Source organism: Natator depressus, chromosome 3 (assembly GCF_965152275.1).
Source record: "Natator depressus isolate rNatDep1 chromosome 3, rNatDep2.hap1, whole genome shotgun sequence".
NCBI classification, from domain to species: Eukaryota; Metazoa; Chordata; order Testudines; family Cheloniidae; genus Natator; species Natator depressus.
The window spans coordinates 31,859,205-31,882,226 of record NC_134236.1 but is presented as its reverse complement, the minus strand read 5'-3'; the positions used below and the strand labels follow the sequence as shown (position 1 = coordinate 31,882,226).

At 39.5% G+C, this 23,022-nt stretch overlaps 1 protein-coding gene across 1 annotated transcript in view; it reads right to left on the bottom strand.

Annotated features, from left to right (window-relative positions):
• Positions 1-23,022, bottom strand: part of NOL10 (nucleolar protein 10) — a 93,245-nt gene that overhangs the window by 63,160 nt on the left and 7,063 nt on the right. The window contains exons 2-12 of the mRNA XM_074947658.1: positions 20,424-20,469; positions 17,688-17,786; positions 16,459-16,536; positions 15,022-15,059; positions 11,040-11,176; positions 9,374-9,439; positions 8,710-8,770; positions 8,042-8,127; positions 7,582-7,660; positions 5,451-5,600; positions 1,562-1,628 (exon numbers count right to left, since the gene is read on the bottom strand). Coding sequence (XP_074803759.1) covers positions 1,562-1,628; positions 5,451-5,600; positions 7,582-7,660; positions 8,042-8,127; positions 8,710-8,770; positions 9,374-9,439; positions 11,040-11,176; positions 15,022-15,059; positions 16,459-16,536; positions 17,688-17,786; positions 20,424-20,469 — 907 coding nt within the window. The remainder of the gene's footprint in view (positions 1-1,561; positions 1,629-5,450; positions 5,601-7,581; positions 7,661-8,041; positions 8,128-8,709; positions 8,771-9,373; positions 9,440-11,039; positions 11,177-15,021; positions 15,060-16,458; positions 16,537-17,687; positions 17,787-20,423; positions 20,470-23,022) is intronic.

Genomic DNA, 23,022 nt, shown 5'->3' with positions numbered 1-23,022 from the left:
ATCAATGCTAGCACTCTGCTATAATAATCCCCAGGTGGAAAAGTAGCAAGTATCCAGCAATTACTCTAATATATTTACGCAGCGCATGTGTAATTGATTATCATTCAGAAAACAGAGCTCCTTCTAAATTTACTGGGCACATTTCCCAAAAGTCAAAAAACCCTTAATAGAGACAGAAACAGACAGTAGCAGTATGCCTACAGATCATTCTCAGATTCCTGATAAGGCTAGGGTTTGAACTCTCAGTGCATGGGTGTAGCTCTGTTCAATAACCACAGCATCTTCTCTTGAGCTACCCAGATACTGTCAACAAGGTATCTGGAAACCCTCTAGTCCTACTTTTGCTGCACATCTGTATTTCAGTCTTGTTGACTTGATAGTTTTGGTATGTGCCATTCTAGAGATCTAAACTCTTCTTTAATAACTTCGTCAATATTGCTTCCCCAAAGAAGCAATGGGTGCCATGCACTAGGTGAGATAAATACAGACTAAGATCAGTTGGAGGATGATCAGAGATGTAGGTAGAGTCCCAGGTGTGCATGCAAAAAATATTATAAGAACCAGATTTTGTAAAATGCTGTTTTTTCCAAGGGGGCTGTATCTCAGGAACCCGTTACTCTTCTGAGCCCAAACAAGGACAACTAACACCACCTACACCTCTATGAAGCATAGTAAATTTTAAGATAATCCAAGTAGACATGCAGATTATAAAGTGCACCTGAATCTTAACTATAGCAGAGCTGGCTTGCCGTATAACAGGCAAGACCAAACTGAACTGTAAGACAGTAGTGTCATAGTCATGACTTAACACGCCAATGACAAAGCAGATTTTACTGTGAAAACAGTCAGTCCTCTTACCCTCCCGCAAAACAATAGCGAATCAAAGGATATGCCCGCTGCCAGAGAACCAATCTGATCAAAATTTTCAAAAATTTGTTTTGTTTTTCAACAACAACAACAACAACAAAAAACTAAAAAACCTTTCATTTGAGATTCAAACATTTAATTTTTTGAGATTCCCCCACCCATCTAACTTCCCACACACAGTGAAAAAACATCTGTGGGAATGGAGAATTGACAGAATGGGAAAATAAATTATTCTTTTTCAAAACAATCAAAATTGTCGGTTTTAAAATGGGAAATTATGACAAAACCCAAACATTTTACATGTTTTTGTTTTTTTTTTGTCAAAACACTAATGAAAAAAAAAACTTGTCCAGTTCTGAAAAGAAAACTTTCCTGACTCAGATTAGGTCCTGGCCTGGACACAGAGCTAAAACCGCTACTCTTATGAAAAATGGCATGGGATTTTCAATGGCCAAAAGCAGCTGATCCTCCGAATGACAGTACAGTGGCCTATAACCATAGTGTCCACTGATTCATTACCGACTCAGAGGAAAGGAGGATACAAATAAGACCGCATGAAGCTCCATAAAAAGTCTACCAACCAAAGTCAACCTAGCCTGACTCTCCATCACTATGACAGCTAAGGAGATCACAGCCTGAGGCAGGAGGTGCTTTACCTGTTGAATGTAATAGGTATTTAGGGTATTTTAAATACCTGAATTAGGATAAAGACAGACATCATTGATATCATGTTCTGGCTCCATGGAAGTAAATATTTTCCCCTGAAATAGTAGGAAGAAAACATTAGATTTCAAATGATGCAATTACAAAGTTCAATAAAACAAACCGATTAAAAAGTAGCCCTTATGGAAATTAAAAATATAGTGGAAGAGTACAGCAGGCAAGGCATGGTACAAACACGGCTTTGCACTATGATGGCAAAGGCAGCTCAAGGAATTCTACATTGTAGCCCCTGGCTGACCAGCTCTTCAATAAGAATACGTGGCCTACCGGTTGCTCAACTCAAAATACAACACTGCATGCTGGGACTTGTAATCTCCCTTTTGGAACTGCTGCATTGAAGATGGGGATGTCAGCAATCTACTCCATTTTATTTAAGTTGGATGGGGCTCGCAGGTTCAAGGCAAGTTGCCAATGTAGCCCTCGTTTCGGCAAAGTTTGAATGTGCCAGTTCTATGTAGTCTCATTTTAATAAGTAACCCATCTATACTAGAGAGCTGAAATGACAGGTTGGGTGTGGGCTTTGGTTCTCCCACCCTATTCTTGTGTGTAACACAAGGCATGGCATAGCAGTTTACACTACCTGTAATTTATTAACGTTGTATTAAAGAGGTCTGAATAAAAGGATCCAGTGGTAAGTAACTTAGAAAGACTGGAATAGAGGTTAATAGTCATTTAATAATGATATTAAAAGTACGCAGTTTAAGGATTGTGTGTCTCTTCAGGAATTTGACTCGATATATCAAGAAAAAAAGAAAAAAAAAAGACATCTCAGTTTACAGCCAAACTACTATAGTGAAGTAAGACAAGAGGACACTATTTTAAAAAATATCCAAAGTAACAGAACAGGAGAAAAAGATAAACAGGAAACAATGCTGCACAACATTAAGAAAAGGGTAAGATCTGTTGTTGAACAACCTTGCCATTTTCAGTTCATGTTGCTACACATAATCCCACTGATAGGCAAGATAGGCATTAAAATAATTTTGTGACCCAAATTGTTGGGTTTTTTAATTAAAAAAAAAAGTTTTGTTTTTAAATATTTTAAAATGGATCCCTTTACTGACAGCATAGAAGGAATGAGCGTCTGCCTGTTCTAACAAATTGACATAGAAGGGTGCCAAACCTGCTTCTTAATTACACTGAGGTGAAAACTAGGTATACAGTATATTCTGGGTATAATCTTATATCATAAATAGCCATTTAATACCACTTGGCATTTATACAATGCCATTCAGTTGAGGATCTCAAATCCTCAACCACGAACTGAGATACATGAGTGATATATGCCGATCACTTCACCCGTAACTGAAAGACAGCCTGTTCTTGAGTGGAATGTGATTTGTTTAACAATGCATAGCAACACTACACATCAATTTAGACAACGTGAAGAAAACCGTATGTAGAATCTACAGGGGGAATTTAGCTAGGAAGAATGTGATTACCAATTAGAATGGTGCCGGGACAATGAAACTACCGTGTGTGGCAGGGCACTGAATGAGGGAAGCAGTTGATGTCAGTCTCCGTTTTCATTATAGAAACATCAGCAAAAAACACACTGAAACATAGCGCTTGAAATTCTAATATATAAAAATATTTCAAGCATTAGGTTACTACCAAAGATGCGGATGTCTAAAGGCAAAGGATTTGCTTGAAAATGTAGGAATTCAGTCCCTTCTCTGCAAGCACCTCTCTCCGATTGCACAGAGTACAGGGTCACTCGTTCATAGAAAACTTTCCCAGCATAATTTTCTGATGACTGGTCCTTTGAGTTGGACAGAGAAAAGCAGCTGTAGCTCTGAAATAGCCATTTGGCACCCATTTGGTTCATACCCTTCCTTGCCAGCTTATAGTTATTCCTATTATTCTTTCCCTTTCTGTTATCATTGAAGAAATGGCACATCTACTCTTCCTCACCTGAAACGTGCCAAGTGAGCTTTAATGACCACGATGGTCAGAACCTGTTTTGCACTGAATCCAGAATTATTGCGCAAATTTAGAGGGACTCAGAAGCAAGACTATTTTAAGAGTGGGAAAACCCAGACAGCACAGTTAGGTGCTTTTCATAGAATCATAGAATATCAGGGTTGGAAGGGACCCCAGAAGGTCATCTAGTCCAACCCCCTGCTCGAAGCAGGACCAATTCCCAGTTAAATCATCCCAGCCAGGGCTTTGTCAAGCCTGACAAACTTATATGTTTGCTTTTATAAGCAAACATATAAGACAGCCAGTAAGAAAGAAGCCTCTAAGACTTGGGCCATGGTACTAAAAGCATGATCATACACGTCCTCAGTGTTCTAAAATGAGGGACAAAAGCAGAGCAAACTTGGATCCCATTTCTCGTCTCTTCTTCCTTCCCTGCAGCAGTCGCACCTACCTCCCAGGCGAATGCTGTTACCCCACCCACCTCTGGTCTTTTCCCTGATGATTAATAGAAGAGCATTCTCCCACCCCCATCTCAGCAGACAAAAGCCTCCCGCTCCCCACCTGAAGGCACGTCTCAGCACGGGGCTACTCTGGTATCAAAGCCAGAGACTCTCCACCCCAATCTCCCTCTGCACAGTTGGCACTCAGCCAGAGATATTCAGGAACCAACATCTGGTGGAGGTGGGGCCAGTTGGCACCCACTCTAGGAAAGAGTCCAAACCCAGCGCTGCCTCCTGCAGTAAGAAACTCTCTCTTTCCCACCTCAGGAGCCACCTACTAAGCTTTATGGTGCTTAACTGTCGTTGAGAGAAATGTATGAAATTAAGAAAAATGGAGAGAGGCTAGCACTGGTGTTTACACACTAGTCAAGGATTTATCAAGTCTTGTAACTAACTATACAGTTACTGCAAAGGGGCTTGTTACCAACCAACCCATGTGTGATCATAGAAAACTGTAAGAAAGCTGGTGAACCTAAAAGGCCTCTCAGTGTTTGTAAAGGCAAGTAGTTTTCCTATGGTGGAGAAATAATAATGCAACCCTAGATGACTGACTGAAATAGGCTATAAAGCATTTGGAAACTACTGAATGGGCTGTGACGTCTCTTGATAAAGTCCATCATCAAGTCAGAAGAGGTGTACAGGAGCAGAACAGCTAGTGAGTCATTGAGGAGTGTAATGCAAGCACTGGTAAGAGAAAAACAGCAAATAATGCAAGACCCTGAAATGAAACTAAGTTACAACAGCACTATTATGGATCTGCTAATTTGCGCATAGTAAATTCCATACAAAACATTAGTATGAATGCACAGATTAAGACAAAGAGATTGTCAAACATCCAACAAACATGACATCTCCTGCATCATATGGATATTCAGGCTGAAAGCTCAACTGTATCTCTGCCTTTTAAGCTTATAAGGTTAAAAAGATCTACTGTAAATGAGTCAGTTAATGCAATATATAACATATTGCACATTGCAATTTGAGTGTAGGCTTAATTTCTCCTTCTTTGTACTGGCATAGTTATATAAATATAAGCATCTGACTCCTTGAATTACAAAATGTTGATCACAGGGGTTAGAAATGAATTAAGGGCATTTGGGCAAAACAGACTTTGTGCCAAAAGGACAGAGGAAGGAAAACATTTTGTGTTTTGTTTTTTTTTTTACGTCTCACCAATTTTACATATGTTTTAGACCTTTACTTTTTTAAAAAAAGGCTTATAAGCAACTATATATAATCGTTGAAAACAGTCTGTGCATCTGAATACACAACAGCTTACTGAAGATTTTCCCAAGGCTGCGTTTGTAAAGTCAAACAGAATCTAACAATACTAAGCAAATTAGGATACACAAAAAAACCTCACTATATTGAAATGCAGACATAAGACATAAGTTCAAATCACGAACAAAATTAAGAAAAATAATTTAATAGACTTACTGTGTCCTTGTTCCACATTTTTACGATTCGTGAATCTGCAGATATTATTAAATCTAATGGATCCTGGAACTGGATTGATTTAATAGGCAGGCCATATTGGTGATCTTTGACTATTAATGGATTACTGGATCTGAGATCATACAACAAAACCTGGAAAAATAAAGACAACAGGAATTCCCTGTACTATCTAATCAAGAGGGTTCAATCTAGACCTGGCCTACTCTCAATGTTGTACCGGTTAAACTAAATTTGTACAACATCACCTTTAGGTTAAACTGGTACAACTTTTGTATTTAGACAAGTCTGTAAAAATATAACTAAGAAGCAGTTGAAGTTCTGAATGGATTATTGTTTATGAAACAAGCCTGGTTTACTCTGAATTAATCTCTTATACCGAGGTGGGCAAACTTTTTGGCCCAAGGGCCACACTGGGGTGCGAAACTGTATGGAGGGCTGGGTAGGGAAGGCTGTGCCTCCCCAAACAGCCTGGCCCCGCCCCCTATCTGCCCCCTCCCACTTCCCACCCCCTGACTGCCCCCCTCAGAATCCCCCCCATTCAAACCACCCCCCACTCCTTGTCCCCTGACTGCCCCCTCCCAGGACCCCCGCCCATAACCACCCCCTGGGACCCCCCCATCTAACCCCCCTGTTCCCTGCCCCCCATCCAACTGCTCCCTGTCCCCTGACTGCCCCACAGGACCCCCCATCCCCTTATCATGCTGCTCAGAGCAGCATGTCTGGCAGCCGCGCCGCCCGGCCAGAGCTAGACACACTGCTGCTCTGCGCTGCAGGAGCGCACAGCCCCGCCGCCTGGAGCACTGCCCACGTGGCGGCGTGGCCAGCAGAGGAGAGTCTGGGGCTAGCTTCCCCGGCCCGGAGCTGGGCAAGATGGTTCCGCGGGCTGGATGTGGCCCGCAGGCCATAGTTTGCCCACCTCTGTCTTAAACCAATACCACACGGATGCTTCAGTACTATGATAATTATATATGAACGTAAGCATTTATCATACTTCCTAGTAAATACCGAAAATGAAGTGTTATCTGTGCTGTCATCTGCCTAGTGTATTCCAGTGCTATTTTTCCTTTATGGCACAAGATGGTGATAAGGCAAGGTAACTTCAAGTAAAATATGTAACTCAGGTTCTTAGAAGCCCCTTGGGATTTAGCAATTTTTAATCAACTTACTACCTGGGAATTTCATTTTCACTCTTTCATTGAAAACATTAGTGTTCACATTCCCTTTATGGGAAGTAATGTGGTCCAGTAGGTAAGAACCCTGGCCTGGGATTCAGGCGACTTAAATTCTAGTCGTGGCTCTCCCACTGATCTGTCATTGGGCCTTGGACAGTGTCTCAATTTCCTAAATGTAAAGTGTGGAGACTAATGCTAACTTACCTTTGTAAAGCACCCAGTTCTACACATGAGCAGAGCTATGCTAGTACTAAATATTCTTCTGGTTCAGCAACATTAGACTTTGCACCCCAAGCATTCAGGTCAATGGCTCTCTCAAAACATACAGAACAGGTACTCAGAAAGCAGATGTACACAAACAATACTCAACCTGGGGCTCTACAGTCAAACAGAATACTGAAGACAGAAGAAATTGTAACACTGCACTACACATGGACAGCCAAAGTAATACTGAATCAATGAACTGGAGTTGGCCAATCCCTAACTTCACCCGGGAGCAGTTGGAAGAAAGATGAAAAATAACCCCTTTCACTACAATAGCCAGGAGGTGGGGTAGGAGGAGAGTGGATATGATATATTGAATTGAAAAGCTGCAGAACCACAAAAAACAGTAACTTCCTCACACTACTGAGTCAACCGAAAGTTACACTGAGATGTTGTACACGTGGGGGGGATTTTGCGCCATCCCATCAGGACATCACTACATTGTTATTTTGTAGCTCTTTAATTCCTCTTGATGAAGTTACTCTGTGCCTTAAGGTTGAGTATTACTATCTTGTATGCAAACAAAAATGTTTGTTTGTGTATATTTTACTCCTTCGCTAGTACAAACTGGCTTCAAAACAACTATACTGAATGTCTGAAAAGATCCAGGTCTTTGGTAGAAGAACTGTATCTCTCAAGATCTACAGCAAAGAAAGTTAATTCAACAGCATGCCTACCTGCCCAGTGGATGTGCCAACAGCCATATTCAAAGCTCCATTAAACTTCAGTGCTGAAATAGATGGTAAGCCATCTATCCTGAAAAGAACAATGTTTATAATTATATTTTCCTTTTAGTAAAGACTGTGAATATTTGCTAAAATGCCTATAGTTAATGGCTTAAAATACTGAATGTTTGTTTATGTACTCAGAAATTAGATACAAAAACTAATGGGGACACCAATGACATGCATTTTTCAGAAATATTATTGTTCTTCTTCACAAGCATTGTGTTGATGTGCATTTTTAATAGTTAGCCTTTGCCTGTCAGACCAATGAAATAAGAGACCTAACTTTCCAGATAAAGGATCAATTCTACGGCATTTACACACTAACGTTGATGAGATTACTGATGTGTAGTAGGACTGGAATATAGGATCAGGACCTAACATTATGCACTAACAGCCAATCATTACTTACTCTGTATCTGCTGTTACACTGCTTAAAGCACAGTCCAACACACCAACTCGATTTCTTGTTCTAGGGTCCCAGCATTCCACTTTCCCCTAAATACAGTATAAACAATCAATGACAAAAAATATATAATTCAAGATTACAGTGCAATTATTTAGCCCTGTCAGAAGCCAGAAATCAAAATTATAGAGGATGCTGGATCTATTGACAAGCCACTTTAATTGTAAAGGCGAACAGCTCATGGAAGAATTGGATTTAAGTGATAACATGCTAATTGCCACATTTTAGTTTTCTTCTTTTTCTAAAAAATACGATCAGATCTGAATATCTTTAAAATGTTAAATCCTAAAATAGTAACAGGATATGCGTAGGTTACTTAAGTTATACATATGTCTATATTTTAAAATTAAATGTGATGATTATTTTCTTTGTTTTCTTGTGGAATCATAAGTGTCTCCACATCCAATAGACTGCAAGAAATTGTGTTTGCATTATGCTCTGAAAACAGCCATGCTGTCCAACATCTTAATCAATTCACATTTAACGTAATACATTAGATCAAATTAATTCTTCAGCTATATATTATGATTTACTTCTATGATCTGCATATGATCTCCAAGAAATGAGAAAGAAATACTACCACAGTTCTTAGAAAGGTTAATTTAAACATTTACCTCAGCTGTCCCAGTAGCAAATAAGCAGTGTATGGGATTTATGTCACAGACATTATTCTCCCTAGAATAGAAAGAGGGGCAAAGTTTAATGACCCACAAAATGACTTAGAAGAACTTCAACAATTTTAATTATCACGCTTATCCCAAAACCAAGATCCTACCAGCAATCCCACCCTCAACTGCCTGCTTATTCATTCCTTCCATAAATATCTTATTGTTTCTCATCCCCTCTTGTACTTGAAATTTTCCCTGAAATGATTTACAAGTCTATCACCTCCTCCAAGTCCCTTCTCAAGACCCACTTCTGCCATGAAGACTGCAAGAAATCAGCCAACATACGATCGCTAGACAGAAGAGCACTGGGGATGGTTATATGAGGGCACATTAATCAAAAGGAAGTTTCATAAAATCTATTTTAAAGAGCAGATTAGACAATTAAAAAATATCCATAGAAATAAACTGAACACGTCTAACTGTCAGAGTGAAGATTTTTTTAAAGTATGAAGCTCAGAATTGACCATGCTTCTTCCAGACTATACTTTTATTTACATTAAAGTGCATTTGGATTGCGCATGGAATGTGCTATTGATAATGAGCAAGATAAATATTTGGCTCCCCCTGCTGGAAAAAATTGTAATGAACATGATAAATTGTAGTTACTTACGAAGCATCTGTTTGTAGAGAATTCAGGTACCTTCCTTGTTCCAGGTTTAATCTGTATACTTCAGAACTACAAAGAAGCTAAAGTTAATTATTTCTCTCTAAATGCTGCATATTTTAAATGAGTGAAAACCATAAGACAATTCTTGTTTAGATCTCATTTTTACAGCAAATATAAATTTTCAGAACTTAATTTGAATAGCACAGGGAAACTCCTATGCCCGACTAATCTTTCTTCCCATCTCCAAATGTTCACCAATAAAAAGTGTGGGTACTATACTAAAAACTACACCTTCCCAGATAAGGAATGTGTTAATTTTCTAACATGTTATCTTAGCAACTCTCAGCATTTTCTGTTGTTTGTTATTTATTTTATAGATAAAATATAAATTATTTCCTTAAAAAAACCCACAACCTACTATTCATCTTGGTTTGAAACTTTGAAGGTCTACATATGGCTTTCACTCCCCTGCCTTCCTAGAGACTCTACAATTCATGCTTTTACATAATTTTACTAAATTGAGTTAAATTGTAACAAAATCCTCAACAAGGATAAACATGGAAAAATATAAATTGACTTTTGGATTTTTCTGATTTTTAAATTACATAATACACATGATTCAACGACAGTATGTTGTGTTGTAATTTTTGACAGCTATTTTCAAAAACATAACGTAACTGGGCAGAGAACTATCCAATGGTAACAGACTAAGGAAATGAAGGGACTTAAAGAATCACAGAAATGCAGGGCTGGAAGGGACCTTGAGGGGACATTTAGCCCAGCCCTTTGTGCTGAGACAGGACCAAGTATGTCTACACCATCTCTGCTAGGTGTTTGTCCAACCTGTTCTTAAAAGCCTCCAGTGATGGTGATTGCACGGCGTCCCCTATTCAAGAACTTAACTACTCTTATAGAAAGTGCTTCCTAATATCTAACCTAAATCTCCACTGCTGAAAATTAAGCTAATTATTTCTTGTCCTACCTTCGGTGGACATGGAGATCAATCAATCAATATCCTCTTTATAACAGCTCTTAGCATATTTGAAGACATATCAATCTTCTTTTCTCAAGACTAAATGTATCCAGTTTTTTTAACCTTTCCTCATAGGTCAGGTTTTTCTAAACCTTTTATTGTTTTTGTTGCTCTCTTCTGGACTCTCTCCAATTTGTCCACATCTTTTTAAAGTATGGCGCCCAGAACTGGACACAATACTCCAGCTCAGGTCTCATCAGTGCTAAGAAGAGCCAATTACCTCCAATATATTACATATGATAATCTTGTAAATATCACCCCAGAATGATATCAGCCATTTTTGCAACTGCATCACATTGTTGGCCCATATTCAAATTGTGATCCAATATCCCCCCCCCCGATCTTTTTCTGCAGTATTATTGTCTACAGAGTTATTCCCAAATTAGTATTTGTGTATGTTTTTCCTTCCTGAGTGTTATTGCAATTAATTTTGTAAAGTCTTCTGTTTAATGAACCAACTTAGATTTTCTATCACCAACATTTTCTACTCTTCACCGAAGAATAGTATTTTCCACTATGCATGTAGATGGAATTGTCAATTTTTACAGTATATTTTTAGCTTCATTTTATACTTGAAGAAAAAAAAAACAGTCCTAAGAAAAATGAAAACAAAGACCGGCCCATCTGGATCAATACCTTGCTCCTACAAAATACAGGTCACATGATGGGTAGTGGTAGGAGAAATCTCTACCAAACTTTGGTATTCTTGTCCTGTAATAACGGCCATGTTGTGAATGAAACTCAACGTATCTGTCACACTGCAAGAAGACAATCTGAAAACACAAAGCAGAAAGGATTTGGGGGCTGGTTGGTTTTTTCCTGATGGTTTCCTCCCCTTCCCCACCCTCGTTACTCTTTTCTTTAAAGAAAACTCCAGTGATTTTTCAAACTCACAGGTTTTTATCAAAACCAACTGATTTGGCTATTATTTTTAAATAACATTGTATTTCACTAACAATGGTAAAATTTACTAACATTGATCCTAACTTGCTATTTTCATTGGGTATGGGGAGAGAGTTTGATAAATTAATTTGAAGAGAATCTTTCCAAATGATTTCTGTAGCCTTTGATCAATATTTTTAGTGAAATTTACACATGCGTTTAAAAAGTTGCATAATGGTGGTGGCATTTTCTGTTCATTTGTCTGAAATTTGTATGCATATATGAATAGCTCCCCTACCATCACCACTCCCTGAAGGGAAGGGAAGGATCGATGTCTAACTGATGAGCACCTTTGATATCATGTTTCATGTCTCAGAGTGGCCAGCACCAGATGCTTGAGAGGAAGGTGTAAGAATGCTGCAGCAGACAGATGCAAGATAATCTGCCCCATACATTAGGTCTCATGATCCAAGAACTAGAGACTGACTTAAACCCAGAAGCTAGAGGTTGAATATCCATTCCCCACAATTTACCACCATTAATTATAGCAACTCTGGATATTCATGTTATTCACATAGAAGTCCAAACCCATTTTGAATTTTGCTAAATTCTTGGCCTCAACAATTTCCTGTGGCAATGTGTTCCAGAATTCAATTACAGGTTGTGCGAAAAATTACTTGAATTTGCCACCTTTTAATTTCATTGAATATCTGTTGTTCTTGAGTTATGAGACAGGGAGAACAGAAATTCCTGATCTACATCCTCAAGACCATTAATTATTTTACATAATTTTATCATGTCCCCTCTTATTCATCTCCTTTCTAACATAAAGGATCCAGATATTTTCAATCTCTCTTCAACATAGTTTTCCCACATCCTTGATCATTCTGCAATTTATTTATTTTTTTACAACGTGGGTGATGCAAATGAGGCCACCCCATTCATTTATATAATGGCATAACAACATTTTCCAAATTATTCTCCATCCAATTCCTCATGCAGCCTAACATCTTGCTTGGCTTTTGACCGCAACTGCACATTAAGCAGAGCTCTTCATTCAGCTTTTTACAATGATGCCCAGGTCAATTCTCTTCTCTAGTCTAACTCGAATCTCTTCTGTTCTAACTCGACAGTCTAGTAAAACTAAAGGAAGTTTCTGAAGCATGGAGTGGTACAGAAAATAAGTTAAAGAGATTAACGCAAAATGAGATCATATTCAATTTAAGCTTTAACAGCATGTTCTAAGTCCACCGACAGAAGGACAGGGGGAAAGACATCAAAGGATCACTCTCAGGGGGAGCAGAGATGCAGTTTATTTTCAAGGACAAATCTGAATATTCATCCTCCTTTACTTCCCACACAAAAAGAATTTTTAAAGACTTTTCAAAATGTACCTAAAAAATAAAACACAATCAAATTTCATGCCTCTATAAAGTAAGCTTAGAGTAATTAAAGGACATACAAATGTTGAAGTTTCCCTCAATCTCTAATAATTGTTGTTTTAGATATTTTTGGAAAGTCTCTACAATACTGGAACGGAAAACACTCAGGTTTTCCTTTATTAATAAATAGATCCAACTCAGTGGAACTTTTTTATGTTAGTTTTCCCTTAGCATCATGTCAGTTTCTGCCACCACTGAGTTATTCCTAGAAAATAAAACACCACTGGATGACAAGACCAACTTCCCTAATGTATCTGGCTACTGGTACGGGTAACAGACAAATGGAAAGACAACCTTCTTTGAAAAGGTCATGGAACAAAAACACCATTCCTTACTAAACCTACACAGTGAGTCATAAAAACATCAAATAGTAAATACTTCCAGAGTAATGCCTCTTTGATTAAAAATATCTTGAATGCACTACTAATTTAAATGGTGACAGGTTTCAGAGTGGTAGCTGTGTTAATCTGTATCAGCAAAAAAAACTAGGAGTACTTGTGGCACTTTAGAGACTAACAAATTTATTTGGGCATAAGCTTTCGTGGGCGAATGAAGTGGGTTTTAGCCCACGAAAGCTTATGCCGAAATAAATTTGTTAGTCTCTAACGTGCCACAAGTACTCCTAGTTTTTTTTGCTAATTTAAAGTAGGTAGGATTATTTGGACTGGTTTTCAGTTTTTCTCCTTATTGATTATATAGTATGTTTTTGGATAATAAAGTTAAAAAAAGACAGACAAGTTCTCTAGATAGTTTTTCTACATCTGAATATATTGGCAATTTCAGCTAAACACAAAAAAGCAAGACTATATTTAGTAACCAGACAGGAAACTAATTTGTAAACAAAAATGTCTTCTGATAACCTCACAAGTTCTTTTTTCAGTCCTTAAGATGGCCAGCATTTTCTCTTAGGCTTTGTCTAGAAAGCTACATTGGTCACAGGTATGAAAAAAATCACACCTCTGACCAACACAGCTATGCCAACATAAACCCCAGTGTAGACGCAGCTACGTCAATGGAAGAGTGCTTCCATCAATGCAGCTAACATCGCTCGGGACGCGGTATTCCTACACCAACAGAAAACCCCTTTCTGTCAACATACGCTGCGTCTACACTACTGGACTATGCCACTATAGTCTCCATAGTGTAGACGTACCTTTAGAGAGAAAGCAGGTGGAAGACTGCTGTAACTCATAGAATCAGTTCCCTCCTTTTCCCCTTCAATGCCGACACAGTTATTCTTAGTTATCTAGCAGGTGGCAGAATTTTAGACATTCTGAATCTAGAAAAGCAACAAGATTACGTATCCAATAAAATGGCAATGTCTGTCCAGGGAAACGGAGGTCCTGATTCAGCAAGGTACTTAAGCATATGTCTAAATTTAAACATCTGAGTAGTCTTATTGAAGTCAACAAAATTACTCACATGCTTAACATTAGACACATGTTAACAACTTGATCAATCAGCACCTTAAATACATTCACATTTAAAGGAACAGTCAATTTGAAAAAAAAAAATCACATTTCTGTCTGAAAAATTTGTACCTACCTTGTAGTTGTGAATGACTGTGACTAAGGCAATGTCTATATTTACAGTGGTGTGTAGAGAATAGCCCCCTAGCATGGGTATAAACAGTACTGTAGATGGTGAGGAACTGCTTAGGCGAGTAAAGACGCACCAGAATCGTGGGAGTATCTATCCTACACAGCTCTTTACACACTTGAGAAATGCCTCCCACATCTACCCTGCTATTTTTAGCAGTGTACTGCCTTGCCCCTTTCCTGCTGTGGGAGCCTTTCCCTGTCAAAGTTGAAGGCTCTGGCAGCAGGGAAAGGGGAGAAGCAGTGAGGAGAGGACCATCCACTGTCATGTGTAGCTGTACACTGCAGTGTGGATGCAGCCTGCTAGTCACTGAGGCATATAGGTACACATACCCGATACTAATATAGACGAAGCCTAAAATGTCTATAACTGAAAGAAATTAGTAAAGACATTTCCTCCTTCTTCACATTTCATTTTTTTGTATTTTTGACCAAACTTTGCATTAACTTCCAGTTTTGTTCTTTGTCCTGTATCCTGACTATTCAGGAGAAGACATCCAAACAACAGAGGCAGAAAAAAATAAAACATTTTAAAGATCATTTTAAAGAGTCAGGACATGCTATTTAAAGAAACTGGACTTTCATTTTTTTAACTCATCAACTTCAAAAGTTTGTATTGGCAGTATCCCTTTAATATACAGAAGTCTAAAATAATTCAGTTCTCAATAGACATTAAAAATAAAATATTAAACATACCTTTGAGTAATCATCTGATAAAATATCAAATGTAACCACTGGGGAGGAGGAGGAATAAAGGAAGTTTAAGAATCAATTATGTAAACATGATTTACAAACAGTGACCTAGATCTTTGATGCTTAACTTTCATCATGTAAGTAGTTCACACTGACGTCAATGCGTTATGTATGCAATCTTTAATTACATGATCAAATACAATCTTCATATACTTTTCTAAAGCCTTAGAGATACACATGTAGCATCTCGTAATGTTTTATCATTCTTGTAAACAATGTATTTTCCTTAAAATAATACTCAAGTATATCTTTTTTGACTCAAGTCTAGTTAGATGCTAGTTAAGTCAGAGAAAGGCAATTTTTTTTGGTGAATTTAGGCAGCTTTTATATGCCAGCAGGTGTCCACTATTAAACTGTTGTACTTACTCTGAAGGAGTTCTTTGTAAATTAATGACTTTCACAGATTTTTTTTCTGGAATACTAGAAGACTATACACGTGTTTAAAACAAATGGAGATGTAATCATGAAATTAAAGGTTATCATAACGAATATGCACAAAGTACAACCTTGCCTTTGTCATATCTTGAGCACTTAACCATACAACTTTAACAATATCTTAATTTAGTTTTTTAGATGAAATTATTTATTCATTTCTAGTAGCACTCACAACATGTAAAGTGCTTTTCAGATAGGAAAGAAGGCAAATAAGCTCAAATTCCATTCAGAATGTAAGCAATTAACATATAATTAATAACCTTAACTAGCTTACAGATTTAAATTTGATACCGAATAAAAAAAATTAAAGCTTTTTACAGTTTTCTAGAACATTAACTAGATTGATTCACTTGGAAAGAAGAAACTGCAATACTGGTGTGACAGTTTCTACTATTCAAGACAGGAGTAGGCAAATTAGTAAGTTTTACTCTGTACTTATTGCTTTTCTTGATAGCTGATTAGATAAAGGTTATTTGATTAGATTTTTTTTGTAATTAAAAAAAAAAATTTGTAAAAGGCCAGCCAGCCATAAAAGCATGTTTATCTAGGATTGATGGCTCACTTTCTAGCAATCTTATTGATTACGGAAATCCCATTTGGGTTGACCAAAGATACACAAGGACATTTGGATCTAACAATTACCAAGAAAAGTGCAATGTAAAACCTTATGATCTTACAAACTTAAGTTACAAGGTAAATCAGATAGCCTGTGCTTTGCTTTAGATATGTTATTTAAGTTCCCACAGAATTCAAAATGCTTTACAACATACGTTAAGTAACATTATCCCCCTTTTACAGATGGGAAAATGGAGGTACGAAAAAGTGACTTGCATAAATCACAATAAGTTAATGACAGAACACAGGTCTCTTTACTCCACTTCAGTGCTCTACTCACAGGTCTACACTGTTTCCCATATACAGTTTAAAGCCATATCATTTACTGACCTTCAGAATCCAAGCATCTTTCAAATTTCAGGGATAATTGATAGGTATCAAAACACCGGATCCTTGGCTTATATGTTCCTGCAAAACAGTTTTATCACTGACATAAGCAAACCAGAGAATATGTTTTCAAAACAATCAGTTAAACAGAGTCAGGTCTAAAGTATGCACAGTGTTTACTTTTGCCATTATTTCAGCTGTTGGGACCTTTAGCCCTAGAAATCAATGGTAGCTGCTGAGAGCTTGCAACTTTTAAATATCAAGCCACGTAGGGACATAACTTTAGGGACCCGTTTTTGGAAACCTTGATCTTGGTGCTGCAGATTTATTCTGAAAACCACACACAAACACATCTAAGCTGAAGATAACGGTCTCTGTGACTGGATTTAACAATAGTACCTTCTAATCAGTCTGAAAGGCTAAGCCTGTGTACTGTATTAGATTGCCCAGGTCTGCTTAAATAACTAATTCTCAGTTGTTCTCTCTGTGAAGTTTAGTTGTAGTACTATACCTCCATCCTTTTAAAGAATACCAGATTAATTTAAAAGAAGATATGATTATTCTACAAGAATAATAATCATAACAGGAGCATTTTAATCAAAATGGCTGAAGTACCCATAGAAAGGAATAGGAAGATAACATTTTCTTTACACTTTACCATTAAAGTGAGATTCATAACTAAAGACAACATTTACTGTTCATTCACCAAGTCAGACATGCAGCTATCATGTCTTAAAATAGTACATTTAATATCAAATAATATATGGTTTACCTGGGCCAATCCATTAAATATTTAGAGTTTCACTGATTTTTACTTTTGATTTGGAAAAAAAAAACCAAAACAATCAAAACCAGGTTTCATTATTTATGCAAATTTGGATCAGTAAATAGTTTGGTGGCCACTGGGATTTTCAATCAATTAAACTTTAAAAACTTATTTTGAAAGCCAGATTCATATACATGTAATAGAAGTGTCAAGGGCAGCCTCCATTTGTAAAAAATAACTTAATTAAATTCTACAAATACCCATGTGCTACAAAGAAGTGCTTCACGGAGCATCATGACATGTGAGCTACCAGGATCACCACCTGGTAACAGTAAGCTGAAAAAGCACCTATACATTGACACTTAAAAATTATCTAGAAAGTCTTCTCTCCTTCAGTAAGGTAGCTCCAGGTCAAGGTTTTCTAATATTTTAGCCTTTGGCATACATAAACATTTAGTTAACTCACCAGCTGCCATAATATACTGTCCATCCCTTGATACCTTAATCTTTGTGCTAACTGTGGGCATGTCAAAGTCTTGAATAAGTTCAATTCTTCTGCGAACATCTGAAGAGAAAACATTCCTATTAAAGAAAACTGGTAACATCTTTTGTTTGACAGGCAAAGTTTTCTAAGGCAACATCATTAGTAACTAAACAAAGGACAAAAATCCTCATTTTAAGCATGATTAACATTTAATATAATGCTCCTGGGGGAATTCTGGGCAAAAAAATTAAAAATTCAGCACCAAAAAATTTAAAATTTGGTACAGAATATTTGAAATTCTGCATATTTTATTTGTCAAAATAACACAATATAATTAAGCCAGTTACAATTATTTTGGTAATTTGTTTCAAAATATCTGTCAGAAAGTATGTCTGTAACAACACAGACAAAAGAAAAAAGATTCTGGTAATTTTTTTTGACAGATTCCTTATGAGGCATATTAATACAGAACTTTGTGTAAGTCATTTAAGTTACAATACAGAATTGTATTTCCTGCACCTGTCAGAAGCAGTGCAAAGGCTTGGGGGAGTCAGGGAGTTGAGGGAGAGGGAAGGAGCCTAGGAGTGAACCTGGAGGGTGTTGATGAGAGGTTTTTCTTTGCAGGGGTGGGGGAAAAGATTGTTAGGGTGTTGGGAAGCCTCCACCATGCAGACCCTGGCTGACCCCAAGCCTCTCTCATTCAGTCAGGCATGTCTGCCCCTGACCCCGCCCCGCCCCTTCCCCAGGCTCAACGCTGTCACCCCACTAGCTCCTAAGCCCATGCTCCAGTCTGTCCCCCCGCCCCCACGAGCCATTCTGAACCCCAGTCTGTGACCCCCAGCAGCCCTGTGTGCCCCACTCTGTCCTAACCTAGCTCTGCGGGCAGGGTGCTGTGATGAACTCTATTCCTGGGAGAATTCTGCAGCACTGGGCATAGAATTTTGTATTTTCCCACATAAAAAGCACTTTGCCTAAGAAGTGCTGCAGTTCCACCTTTTGTCCACCAGAAGTCGCTGTGGCGCCAGAACAGCTAGCTGCTTTCATGCTGGCTGTTCTAGCGCCACAGAGGCCTCTTCTGGGCAAAAGGCGGAACTTCAGTACCTCTTAGGCGAAGTGCTTTTTATGTGGGAAAATACAAAATTATGTCAGGTTTCAGAGTAGCAGCCGTGTTAGTCTGTATCCGCAAAAAGAAAAGGAGTACTTGTGGCACCTTAGAGACTAACAAATTTATTTGAGCATAAGCTTTTGTGAGCTAAAGCTCACTTCATCGGATAATTTGTTAGTCTCTAAGGTGCCACAAGTACTCCTTTTCTTTTTACAAAATTATGAGAGACAAATGAATTCTGCTAGTCCACAGATGCGCAGAATTCCCCTAGGAGTAATTAATACTGCTTCCAAAAATATGCTGAGTGATACATTTACAGATCAGTAAATTCTGTGAATTTTCAGAAGTAGACTATATCAATATAGAACAAATCATGTCATTTCAGTTATGGTACATTAGTATAATTATAGTACAGACAGTATGTTAAATAGCTTTTTACCTTATATAGCAGAGACATTGTATAGTGCAGTAGTTCCCAACCTTTTTGGGCTGTAAATGTTTATAGCCTGTCATGACCCAGTAAATAATCTGGGGATGGAGGCCCTGGGGTAGTTTCAGGCAGATTCTGCCCAGCACTCACCCCACAGTGGCGGCTCTTGCAGCTCCTGTGCTGTGGGGCTGGCTGGGCATGGCTCTCCACTCCAGGCATTGCAACTTCTAGGGTTGCAGTGAACTTGAGTGGCACCGGGACCCCGGAGGTTTCCTGGAGTAGGGAGGCAGCCCAGCCAGCTTCACAGGATTGTAGCCACAGGAGTTGCCACACGACCCTCTGAAACATTCTGGCGAACCAATTTTGGGTCCCGACCCACGGGCTGAGAAACCATGATATAGTGTATCACATTGCCCTCTGTTATGGATTCATGCAATAAAATCCAATATATATGTCTATTTTAGCTTTCCGTATGGCAGTTATCACTATGGTATTTATACCAAAAACAAAAGAGCATAAAAATCCAGAGTAAAAAGGTGTTTTGTTTTTCTCCCGATCTCTAGGCAGAGGAGCATGACTACGCATGGGTAGGAATTTTTGTTTGCAGGTTTTTTTGTTTGCTGGGCATTTTTTAACAGCATAGAGTCTGGGACAAGAAGAGGAGGCTTCAACTCAAAATGTAAAATCCACATTTTAATTAAACAACAGATCTTGGTGACAGGACTTCTTGCCAGAAAAGAATGCTCTGATATCAGTACTCAGTGCTGAGAAATGTGAGTATAACCAACTGCATGGTCCTTGAGGATCATAATTGTCACATTTCTGATGCAGATATAATCTTATCAAAATGTATATGTAAAAGGAGTCCAGCATATATTCTGTCCCACTTCCTACAGTGGCCAACACCTGATGCTTCATAGGAATTCAAGAACAACCCATAATTCATCCAGTCAACTGTACAATATTGCGCATGAGAAAGTTTAGTTCTTGACCCCATAATCTACAACAATTTACAGCTGTGCCTCTTCAATCCAAAGGTGGCTGCCAACTATCTACGTACATAAGCAAGATACAATTGTAGCTCTTAAATCAGTTTGTAAAGTTTTTTGATCTACTTCTGGACTAGGATGCTATGTAAATGCAACCCATTTTTACTGAACAGTATGTGTTAAGGACAACTTACCCACATTTTTCTTTTGTAGTGCTCTCTTCTTCCTATCGGAAAGCCACTGTAAGAAAAGGAAAATAATTGCTGTCAGTATTAATTTAAAGTGCTAGGAAAAGAGAGTGTGAGTTAGACTTATCAAATTTGCCAGTGAAACAATGCTGGGATCTAACAGTCAAATTAATTCTTTTTCTGTTTATCGTGCTATGTATAGCAAAGCAAGCATTTCCATGAAGATATTTAATAATTTCACACTTAAGAAAAAAAGTAATTGAAAACTTGAGTGTGCTGTGAGTCTCTCAACACTCACCTGATTATTACAGCTTTTAAATTCAGAACGTTTATCTCTGCAATCAGAGCAGTTATACATTTTTTTTCCCCACATAAAATTTTAAGAATCACAGCCTCCCTGTACCAAGGCGGTGTGGCTCCCCGCTGCCCCGGAGAAGGTCGAGCCCCTCCAGCCATCAGAGTGGGCGAAGCCAGGAAGCTCTAAGCCCGCCCCTCAGAGGGACAGGTGGCGACCCGGAAATAGAAAGGCGCAACCCGGAAGTATAAAGGTGGGACCTCCACGCTCACTACAGGACCAGCTGCCAGGGAGGCCAGATGTAGCCAGCCTAGCCTGCGACTGGGAAAACCCCACGGTCTCAGGTCCTCACCAAGACTGGCCGGACCTGCCCTGCGCCAGCTATCCAGGGGAGTTACTGGACCTGCCCTGCGCCAGCTATCCAGGGGAGTTACCAGTCCGGCCGCTTGTCCACTGCCCCGAGGAACCCATGATGCTGGACACCCCGGAGACCACTGCTGGGACCCAGGTACCAGAAGGAGGGGAGTTCGGAAGTAGCCCGGGGACAGCCGACCCTAGTCTGGCTGTAACTCTGCCAGAACCCATGTCAGTGTGTTGCGGTCAGGATCCCCACTGACCCAGCAGCGGGTTGTTTGCTGCTGCTAGGGCCCCGGGCTGGGACGCAGTGGAGTGGGTGGGCCCGTGTCCCTCCTGCCACCCAACTTGTGGATGGCAATCTCCCCCTCTTCCAGGTCCTTGGAGGCCTGGGCTAATTCACACATGCTGTGTTGCTCAGCCCCTGCCCGAGGGCCTGAGCTACTGACTATTTGGTGCCCCGCCCAGACCTACAGTGCTCAGTCCAGTTACTGCAAGGGCTGCCGAGGGAGACTCCCATGGTCGGACAAATTCCCCAAAGTTAACTGTGTGTAGCAAGCCGGTGTGGCTCCCCGCTGCCCCGGAGGGGGTCAAGCCCCGGCTCAGCCCCTTTACACGTGGTGGAGAATGCAGGCACAATCCCTCAGCCCCTGTGAGAAGGGGTTTGAGGGGGAGAGCCACCCCGAGAGAACCATGGAGATGGATCGACTAATTAAGCTCCTGATGGAGACCCAGGAGCGACAGCAAGCCGCCACCCAGCTCGAGCAGCAGCTAGGAGCCCAGCTCCAGCAGTTAGTGATGGCATTACCACGCCCCGCGGAGCCGCAGCTGGGAAATGCGGCCGGGTCCTCACGCACCACAGTGCCAGTCCGGCTAACCAAGATGGGACCTGACTATGACCCTGAGGCTTTCTTGGTGACATTTGAACGGGTGGCACTGGTTGCTGAGTGGGCCCCTGACCAATGGGCCACTCTTTTGGCCCTACACTTGACCGGAACTGTCCAAACGGCATACCGGGGGCTGGCTACATATGAGGCAAGGGATTATAAGCAGCTAAAAGCAGTGATCTTGGACGCCTTGGATTGTTGTACCAATAAATTAAAAACCAGCAGGATCTTATTAAAGGGAAAAAGGCAAAATACCACATTTATTGTGAATACAGAAAGAATCATAGTAAGCAGTTAGTTATAGCTATAACATTCCATTCAATCTCATATTTATTCACACATTCACACACACACACACAGAGGTTCTGCAAGGTTGTCATCATAGTTACCAGCCTTAGAGTTGCTCATGCCAAGCCACTGGCCAGGTGGCCTGGACATGAGAAGGGAGCAGGGCCTTGTCAGATGCTCATCTGATGCTCCTGGAAGTTGGTTTGCAGAATCAGACCCCAAAGTTCTCACTTTTTAGAGTCTCTTTTTATAGGAATTTCTTCCTAGGCCAGTCTGTGGGAATTGCTTCATCATGCTGTTGCTGAATCAATCAGCAGATGGCACATTCCTGACGGCTCCGTGCTGCTAGATGTTATCTTGTTCTTTGGTTCTCCCATTCTTGAGGCTGTTGGGTGGATTCCAGTCTGCCCTCCGGGGGTCCTCTGGTTATTTCCACTTGACGCCTTCTTCAGCCGATGGACACTGGATTCTTAGGCTGGCACCTCCCTGATCATTCAGTTGTTATCCACACCAAGCATCCGTCCACATACATCCTCTATCTCTATTTTAATCACAATTGTTAATACAACAAAAGGGCGGGGAGTCTCTGGGTGCTGTTTCTGTTGTTAGAGTATTGCTTTGAGTCTCTGTGAATTGCTTTGAGAACAGATTCTGTCTTAGAATGTACTAACACAATTAGCAGCTTGCAACCCAAGAGACCTCTTAATTAGTAATACCCTGGAATTTAAACTATGGGGAATCAAACTCATTTGTGATTTTAATACAGAACTTCTTTAATATG